This window comes from Papilio polytes, unplaced genomic scaffold (genome assembly GCF_000836215.1).
Source record: "Papilio polytes unplaced genomic scaffold, Ppol_1.0 DF822067.1, whole genome shotgun sequence".
Classification (NCBI taxonomy): Eukaryota; Metazoa; Arthropoda; class Insecta; order Lepidoptera; family Papilionidae; genus Papilio; species Papilio polytes.
In genome coordinates this window covers 9,871,123-9,881,032 of record NW_013527137.1, presented here as the reverse complement: position 1 = coordinate 9,881,032, position 9,910 = coordinate 9,871,123, and the positions used below count along the sequence as shown (strand labels likewise).

Here is a 9,910-nt window from a genome sequence, read left to right as displayed (position 1 = left end):
ACCACTAACACGCGTATGCACTCTTTGACAACACTGGACTGACTGCCCTGCACTGCACTGACTGATATGCCCTAATACGTATACGTACTTGGATAGTTTGCAAAATGGTTTTGCAACTTGAGAACATGGACACGAAGTATAATAATTTAAAAAAGAAATTGATATTTGCTAAAATAAAACTTGATCAATATCACCTTTGTAAATGGACAGGCTATAAATTGTTGGTCTTAATCTCATATCCATTTGTATAGACCAATTGTAACATGGGTTTATTGTCTGTACATGCTCTTTGGTTGCCACCACAACCATTGACAAATGGCATTTATATTGACATTGACATTTGGCCACTATTTGTAATTTTTATTTGACTGTTGCTTTAATGAATAATTTCATGAATTAACATTTTTATTAATTTTAAAATGGATATTCCAATAGAAGAAGATAAATTAAATCTCGTTTGTAGAATATGTCAATGCAAGAGCAACAATATGAAATTGTTAACGAGCAAAATGGAAAGTGGCGATAGGACAATAGCAGAGGGTCTTTCTTTTATATTAAATCTTTACATTTCTGAAAGTGATGCATACGCAAAACAAGTCTGCGAAGAGTGTTATACTGTTATAATTAAGTTTGATCAGTTCAAGAAGCGGTGTATTCAGTCTGAAGGTTCTTTAGACGATGCTTATTACACCAAAAGCAACGTTAACATTCCAATGAGTCAAGATAATAAATTCATTAAAGATGTGTCTATTACTAAGTTGTGTATGGATGAACCTTATCAGTGTAGTGTTTGTACTAAGAAATTCTCCGATTTGCTTCTCCTAGAGTCCCATGTACTAACTAGCCACAGTTTTGCCAACAACCAACTAATGAAAGATGTAAATTTAACCGAAGCTATCACGCAAGATTCTGATTATCCAACGAATACATCTCTATACGATAATTGTGGGCTTGAAAACGACAATGATATAGAATTTAAACCTAAAGATGAGGTTGATGAAGAATTTGGATTTGCAGACAGTAGGGAAGACTTACAAAGTCCATTACTAGATTGTAACATAAAGGGTGAAGCAGATCAAACAGTGCAAGTTACTACTAATAAGTCAAATGTATTATATAAGTGTAAATGTGAGGCTATTTTTGACAATTGTGATAAATACAAAGAACATTATGACAAGAAAATGTGCAAGGATACTTGCAATAATGTTAGAATGACAAGGGTACGTAAAGTTAAAAAGAAAAACATTGATGAAAAAGTTGAATCAGTATGTCCAAAATGTAATGTAAAGTTTATTTCTATAAAGACATATAAAATACATCTCCGTATGCATCGAATTGAAAACATGCATTCTACAGATAAATTCAGTTGTTCACTTTGTTTAAGAAGATTTACATATAAGAATTCTTACATTGCACATATGAAGACTCACAAAGTGAAAGAGGGTGTCAAGTTTACTTGCAACACTTGTAAAAGAGAGTTTCAACACCAGGCACATTTAGATAACCACATATTATCAGTTCACACTAGAGAAAGCGGTTTCAAATGTGAATATTGTGCTAAAAACTTTTCAACACAAGAAAGTCTAGACAATCACCGTGAAGCTCATAAAATAGAAAAGCGACATCAGTGTCCTGTTTGTAACAAAGCATTTTACGTGTTATCTACCTTAAAGGATCATATACGGACCCATACTGGAGAGAAACCTTTTCTGTGCTCGGATTGCGGTAAGGGCTTCAGTCAGAAGAATAATTTAACTCAGCACATGCGGCGACACCAAGGGCTGAAGCCATTTAAGTGTGAAAATTGTGAACAGAGGTTTGTTATGAAAGTGTACATTTTTAAAATTTACTAACAATAACTATTCTTTTAAAAAAAATTATTACACTTGCTAACAGTGGGAGTATTTGACAATATGTTTAGTAAACATAATTGACAATAAACAAATATTTTAGATAAAGTTTTCTAAGTGAATATTGATAATAGTTAAGGAACCATTTCTTTCCACAGATTTGTATCAAAAGGCGAATTGGTAGCTCATAATCGTAAGCACAGCGGCGCGCATCCCTTCGTGTGCGACGAGTGCGGGAACAGCTTTACCACATCGAGTTCTCTAAGCAAACACCGCCGCATTCACACTGGAGAGAAACCCTACGCCTGCGACCTTTGCGACATGAAGTTCACCGCATCTGGAACTTTAAAGAACCATCGGCGTAGACATACTGGTGAAAAACCTTATCAGTGTTCACATTGTGAAAAAGCGTTTGCCCAACGACAAGACCTGGTTTCACACATTCGCTGCCACACAGGTGAGCGCCCCTTCGTCTGTTCCAGTTGCGGCCAAGCATTCCGCAAAGCCAATGCTCTCAAAGCACATATTAAAATGCATGAAAAAGATACTATGTTTTTACAAAAAGATGTTACTTTATCAATCATACATGGTGCAAATGCATTAATAACATAGATTTGTTTTAAAGTGAGCGCACATCTTAACTTAAAATATCGCACAACTGTTGTGCGATTGTAGAGTGTTTCGCAGCCAATTCAACTGTTTAGTTGCACAACTAAAAATCTAGTAGTGTGCAAACCCCCATATCAGTTCATAGGATTCAAAGCGCGATTAATCAGTTGTGCCATAGCTTAGTCCAAAGTGTGCGCGCACTCTAAAACAATCAAGTTGCATTTTTGATTACTTTTGCCTTCATAGATTTTTAAGTAACTAAAACCAGTAGTTCAATTCAGCATAATGTTTTTATGTAGTCTGTGGTTCATATAAATGTGAAGAAGCATAGATAATGTTCAATTTTATTGGTATTTAAAGTCAATATTTGAAATAAAAAAAAACCGAATCATTGTTATCATTGTTACAAGGTTCACATGAACAACGTTGATCTGGAAAAATGTATGTTTGTCCGATATTTTAATTAATATACTTCTGAATTTTGATATAAAATCATGAATCCGTTTAGTTATTAAGTTATACATTTAAATAGTTTAAATGTATCAGTGTGGTTTTATTAATTTTATCATTAATGGAGTGTTTACACCATCTTATGTATGTATTAAATTTTACTTAATAATTAAGTTGCATAAGTAAATAATTTTGACCGAATACATATCTAAATGTTAATTAATTTTTGCAGTTGTTCCTGTTTGTATATTTTTACATACATATACTGCTATATAAAATATCTGGTATGTGCTGTATACTGTCTAAATACAGCAAGTTTGTAGTTTTATATCGATTTGAATAAATACATTATATATATTTTTAAGCAACCGTCTTCTAACAGAGCAGCCAATGGTTGTAACTAAGACTGTATTTTATTTGTAATACTCTAATTTTATTTATAGTTTTAGATGTTTAATATAGTCAATATTAATTGTGTCTATAGCATGGTGCATTTTATTAATTTAATCTGCAGTAATCAACATTGGCATCAACTAACGTACTTATTAAGGATAGAAATCGGAACACTTTATAATTATAAATGATATTTTTTAAAATAATCGATTTCCATCGACTTTTATCTACCTCAACTATTTTCATATAAATCGACCAACAATCATTAAATGTTTTAAATAATATACTACATTGTTTATAATCTATTTTTATCAAGATATCTATTATTGAAGAGTTTAATATCTGTGGGCGTTGTCGAAACAACTGAACAAAAAATAAAATTGTCTCTGGTTTATTTTCAAAGACAATGAGAGATGACAGGATGCTTTGTACAGATGTTTCAGGAATGAAAACAGTGATAAATGCGTATTTACTGCGTGCCTTTAAGACTGCTCTTGTATTCTGATTTCCGTATCGTGCCTAAATTTTATTACATCCTAATGTTTAAGACACAGTGATGTACGGTAATACAAATCAAATAAAAGCTTGAAATAACCTATGCAATTTTTATTTTTAAACCATAGACATTTAAGAAATACATAGACTTGACAGAATTATAATGGGGTCTAACTTTTATCACGAAATAAACTAAACAGTATTATAAAATAATGTATAAACGTTATTGTTATTGGCCATTAATAGATAGCGTCAAATGGATCATGTGAAAAATGGCCGAAATGAAGTGCCAACTATGCTTCCAGAATATAGTTTTTGAATCTCTTTGTTCTAAACTATCACAATCTCCGTATATCTGTTTATGTTGTAAAAATCAGTTAAATGAAAAACACCGAAACAGAAAATAAATTCTTTATTCAATAATCAATAATATCCAATTAAATCAGATTAATTACACAATGTTTCGAATTAAAACTGCCGTCTTACAAAACACGATATATTGCTTGTACAATTTGTTTTCAATTTAGGAAAAAAAAAGGTCTTCATTATCCATAAAACATTAATTTTATATACCTGTACTGAGATCTTAGTAAATTACATCACAATATTGTTTTATCAAAGAAAAAAAATCTTATCGAAGTTGCCATAATAATGTAAATAAAAGGAACAATTCGAGTGAATTAACTTTTTAATCTCAACTTCCCTTGCCGATGCGAAATATTTTCCTGGCAACCCAACCTCAAATATTAAGGGTAACAAAAAATCGACAAAAAAATAAACGTCCTATAAAAAGGTTTTCTAAAAATTTCTTTACAACTATATCAAAACCCTATTTTAACTTATTTACAATACACTGTCTGAATGAGGTAATGACATTTTTCTAATAAACTCTTTGTACTGTTTTCAAATTTATTATTCATTTTCTACATTAAACCATTCTAAAATATTAATATCATAATGTCTCGAATTATTTCTCTTTACGAATAATTGTCTACGCCTTTTTACGTATATTATTTCGTAATAACATCTTATGTATGTAATAACTATAAATTTTATTTATTAATATAACAATGGTTTGTTGGCACATCGCTGACTCGAATAGTATTATGTCGTGTGAAGTAGATATTGTAAGGATAACTCCTAATATGGGCATCGCCAGCTATTTAGAGGGGGGGGGGGAGGGACTACAAATTATAATGGTTTCATTTGTTTATTTTACATTCGTCTACGTAAAAATAAATAAAAATATCGCCTATGTTATACATAAATGTAGCCTTTCAATGGTGAAATAATTTTGAAACTGCCCTGTAGTTTTCGAGTTATTTCATACGAAAATTTAAAATTACAAAACATTCCTCTTTACAATATTATAGATATTGGAGGGGGGAGGGGGCTGTTGCTTTTCCCTGGCGACGTTTGATTCCTAACCAATTCCGTCCTGACAAAAAACTATCACACTAGTTGACGGACGGTATTTTAGTGACTGAAAATTGCGTTACGAACACTTATATCTGTAGATATATAAATCAAACGCAATATTGTCACCGATTAAAGCGAAAAGCTTATGTATTTTTAATTTAGACAATTAGTACCAAAATACTGATACTACACTAGACTTAAAACATTAAGGACCAAGAGAAATTAAACAAAAAAAAATATAAAACAATAAATAATTCTCTATAGTCCACGAGCTGTCAAACTTCTATTTCCTAATTATTAATTGCATTGCCTTTAAAAAAATCCCTTACAATAAATACAACACACAACAATGATTAATCTTACCAGACTAAGTTAAACTTATGGCTTTGTTCAAGATACTAGGCATTATTGTGTCGCGCAGTACGTTTCTATCCTAAAGTGAAAAAAAAATTACAATGTCCCTTACTAAAAGGACTCAAATTCTAAGTACGTAAGTACTAAAAAACTTTTTAAAAATATAACAATTACTCGAAATTCAAAATATTTGGCAGTTGTTGAAAATTACATAATATTATGCACAGCTGCCGTTTACAAGGTGAAAAATAATACTAGAAAATAAAACTTAAGCACATTTTATGCACTAAAAACTATTTAAAAAAAGTTAAAAAATAAGCTATGCAAAATAAAAATTACAAAAATATCTTATCTTTTCTTATCAATCACATTTCAAACCCATATTTGGTACAATTTGTGCGAAAAAACACAAAAATGTATAAATACTTATCTTTTTTTAACAAATAAGGAATAATTTTTATCAAAAAAACCATCCCTAAATACTTTTTAAAGTTCCAGTATGGTACATAAATAGTACTTCATAATCTGAAATATACAAGTAAATTGTACCAAAAATATACCATCAACTTTTACTGACTTTCCTAAGAAAAAAACAAATACTCTATGAAAGCGAATATTTAAAAAAATACAGAAGTCCTACACATTTATTACTCCAAAAAAAATATTGGATATATTCTAATATCATTATTAATTTTCTTACACTGAAGGTAGAAATTTAATCAGTCCTATGCATTTATAATGTGACAGACTTCCTCAAATAAAATTATATTAAGGTTAAAAAGCATGAAAACAAAAGGCGTATAAATCCGTAACTACAAATGATGGCACATTGTGAAAATATTATCAATATATGGAGTGTTGCCACTTTCAAAAAATTCAAATTATACTCTTATGGTTAGCATAACCCATAGGTTAACTAGCGACTTTTGAAGCCAGCTGACAGTTTGTACTTATTAAGTACAATTTCATAAAAATAATTTCTTCAGTGGCAACACCTCTTACGATTATTTGTATTTTCCCACTTACATCTTATTTCAAAATGAGCTTCCACATACAACCTTGGATCAATATTTTAAATATGAACGGCTGTATAAAGTGGCAGTGACAGATATGACTTTTGTCACTTAAAAGTACTTCAACCCTAAAAAGGGTAAAGAATTCCGAATCCCAGAGGTTTCTAGCGTCGCTATTTCGCGCTCGCTTTTTCCAGAAAGTCCATTTTCAATCTCAGTTCGATAAGAAAGAGTTGTTTCTGGAGTGAGAATATCTCTTCCTTTTGTCTGAGCTCCATGTTTAATATTTTCATTTTGGCCTCGTGTTCCCATATCGCGTGCTGTCTCTTGGCGGAGAAGTAGAGCCTCTCCTCCTCGGTGGCGGTGCCGCAGTCGTGCTTTATTTGCTCATCAGTCTTCTCTTGACTCCTGTCGTGGCCATTCCTTCTCTTCTCTTCATCGAGGTGACTTAAATTTAATGGAGTATTTGACATTTCGTTCAGTTTTTGCAGGAAGTTTTGCTGTATTCTCGCCTGCTCCAGCGCTTGGAGGGGGTTTGCTAGGATGTGGGGTGCGAGGGTGAGGGGGTTGATGGCGGGGTTGGGGGCGGACTTGTGCGGGGGCGGGGTGGGCGAGGACTGGGGGATGATCTGTACCTGCGGCTCGAGGACGTTGGGCATCGTGTCGTCGCTGTCGTTCGTGCTCGAAAGTCGTCCGTTTGACATCTGTTAAAAAAGTTACAGACAATACGCTTTTGTATCAAATCCTTCAAGTTTCAGATTAAAGTGTATCTAATAAGACCCCCCACAATGTATGAGGTGACAAAGGGGAACATTGTGATAACTTTGATTCCATATGCATTACGGAAAATTTAACCAATTTTCAGTTAACATTACTTTTAGATTTTGATAAGATAATTTAAAATTCAGCTTCAAAAATTCATTTAAAAATAACTCTCAATAATAGCTTTATTTTTTCATTAAATTTATAAAAACCATTAACACTATGTGATAATTGATTTTTCTACATTCTATATTCAGTGTTTAATGTTTTTTTTTAATTCGAGAAAAAATGAAGTTATAGTTATAGTTTTATAATAAATTTTTGATGATGAATTTTGACTTATTTAAAAATATCTAAAAATCACGAAAACTTAAAAATGAATAACTTTTGCATAATGCATTTGGTAGTCAAATTATCACAAATGATCCCCTCTATCACCTCCTAGCGGGAACACGTCATTGATGTAAAATAATGGATGACTTACATTAACGGGAATGCAGTCGTCATCCTTGATGCTGTGCGAACCTTCCACGCTGGTGGTGGCCTCGCCCTCCTCATCTAAATCATATAAAAACATTTGTACCACAATGCGACGTTTTGTCAAGTGGTAGAAGAATATTACCTTTGACATCTAGAGGGTGTATGCTCTGCCACAGCATTCCATCGAGGATACCAGACGGCGCGTCGGGGGTTGGCTGCTGGAACGAAAACCAAATTTTACTGATATTATAAATGTGAAAGTCTAGATAGATAGATGTTAGAGTTTGAAGCCTAAACTGCTGAACGGATCATCAATCATAAATGAAATTGTGCATAGACGTAGAGGATAGTCTGGATGAAGACATAGACATTTACTTTTGGTTCCTTTAATCCCACGCGGATGGAGTTTTTGTTATTGTTTGCCGGCGAAAGCTAGTAATTACATATTATTACATTGAAATATATTGTGGGCAACAAATGGCCAGTATTTAGTTTATGCTGAGTTTCTGGAGTTTCTATTTATTTTATCATAACGTAGTAAACTACGTAACGTGAAACTCAAGTTACGTAGTTCAGAAACGCATTTCAAGAATTTATCGAACCAAAATCACTAACGAATGGTTAAACATATCTGGGAAACTGGGCATTAGTTTAGTAAATATTGGTGTTACCTGTGAATCGTGTGCGCGCATTTTACACTTTTTCTTATAGTTCTCGTACCACATCTTGACCTGCGCGGGCGTGCGCGGCCGCTCGCCGCCGCAACGCTTGTTCACCTCCTCGCAGATAGTTGACCACACGAGCTGCAACAATAACATTACATTACGATAAATAAGACAAACTAGACGTGACAATTTTTAAGTAAATTCAAACAAAACAAAAGTATGGTAGATAGTACAAGGTGACAGATAGAGTTCCCTTTAAAATACGTTTCCATTTTTGTATCCACCTCTCCTCAATTTAAATAAATAGGAAAATATTAGGATAATGATAATAGATTAATTACCAAATCCATCGTTAACACAAGAACGCTCTAAAACTACATAAAACAGGGTGCCAAACACCCACGCCTATGCAAAACTAATCTAGTTTAAAAAAACAACTCAAGTTTCTATTTATGGTCTCAATATTGAATAAATAACATATCAAAAGTTAAAAAACTAACAAAACCATAATGCTGTATAATTTGAACATTTTATAGGATACCAACAGATCGATCTAGGCTAGAATACGAATAGAGTCGAATTTAAAAGCTCGCAAAGCCAGTATAACGACTTCTCACTTAGCCCCAAATTTATTAAAACTTACATAAGTCTGCGCGACCGATTTTTAACGACCGAAAACGACACTATAATTTATTTGCTTAGAAACAAATGAATTGAGGCTATTTTTATCTAAGAAAGTTGAAACCAAAAATCTAGGCGTAGCTATAACGGAAAATTTTGAAAATACTCACGCGACAGGCTTGATGAATATGAGAGTAATAATTCTTTTTAGTTTTAATTTTATTGAAACTAATAGTCGAGTTTACTATGAATTTTTGCCTGTAGAATTTATTACAACTGAGGGTAGGAAACAAACAATTCCTTTTATTATTTACATATAGGTGTTACCAATTTTCTTATACGAAATGAGACCGAATAAAATTCACAACAAATAATTGCCTCGTACGGGACCAATAGAAAAGCTAATATGATGCTTTTGTGCAAGTAAATGCATTTTCAAAAATTCGTCCGAAAAATAGGGAAACAAAAATGTTTGGCACACCAAACTTGAATTAGGTGTTGCGTTGACTTCCAGATAATCCACACTTCTCATTAATCATACATTCAGTACAGTGGGACGCAGACGATGGCCTTCGACTTGCCTTTATCGAGTTCGCGGGTATGTCAAATTGTATCGTTTTTTTAAATTGTGATTGTGATCCAGGTAGGATCCGCGAAAGACCCGGAGTTAGTGTAAATCATCAGTACACTTTTATTCATTAAAGCCCTTTGGCTCGGAGCTTACCCAAGTTTGAGGTGATTAGGCCATAGTCAACCTCAGTGGCCCAGTCTTCTTGTTTTGCATGTGTGTGTGTGTGTG

At 32.9% G+C, this 9,910-nt stretch overlaps 2 protein-coding genes across 3 annotated transcripts in view; one reads left to right on the top strand and one right to left on the bottom strand.

Annotated features, from left to right (window-relative positions):
- The first annotated feature begins 380 nt into the window (after positions 1-380).
- LOC106107407 (oocyte zinc finger protein XlCOF22-like) lies at positions 381-3,115 on the top strand. The gene is made up of 2 exons (XM_013288252.1): positions 381-1,816; positions 2,009-3,115. Exons 1-2 carry the CDS (start codon positions 420-422, stop codon positions 2,460-2,462), a joined length of 1,851 nt encoding a protein of 616 aa, XP_013143706.1. The 5' UTR covers positions 381-419; the 3' UTR covers positions 2,463-3,115.
- Positions 3,116-4,193: 1,078 nt separating this feature from the next.
- Positions 4,194-9,910, bottom strand: part of LOC106107368 — a 14,913-nt gene continuing 9,196 nt past the window's right edge. Inside the window, exons 3-6 of one of the 2 annotated variants that reach the window (XM_013288204.1) lie at positions 8,497-8,628; positions 7,968-8,043; positions 7,830-7,903; positions 4,194-7,287 (exon numbers count right to left, since the gene is read on the bottom strand). In XM_013288204.1, coding sequence (XP_013143658.1) covers positions 6,757-7,287; positions 7,830-7,903; positions 7,968-8,043; positions 8,497-8,628 — 813 coding nt within the window. In that variant the 3' untranslated portion in view covers positions 4,194-6,756. The remainder of the gene's footprint in view (positions 7,288-7,829; positions 7,904-7,967; positions 8,044-8,496; positions 8,629-9,910) is intronic. The other variant, XM_013288205.1, reaches the window with a different exon arrangement.

What these genes read in the sequence shown, in the direction of transcription:
- LOC106107407 (XM_013288252.1), top strand. Translation starts at nt 420, where the DNA reads ATGGATATTCCAATAGAAGAAGATAAATTAAATCTCGTTTGTAGAATA. An exon ending in TGTGAAAATTGTGAACAGAG is followed by an intron (nt 1,817 to 2,008) that starts GTTTGTTATGAA and finishes TTCTTTCCACAG; the next exon opens with ATTTGTATCAAAAGGCGAAT.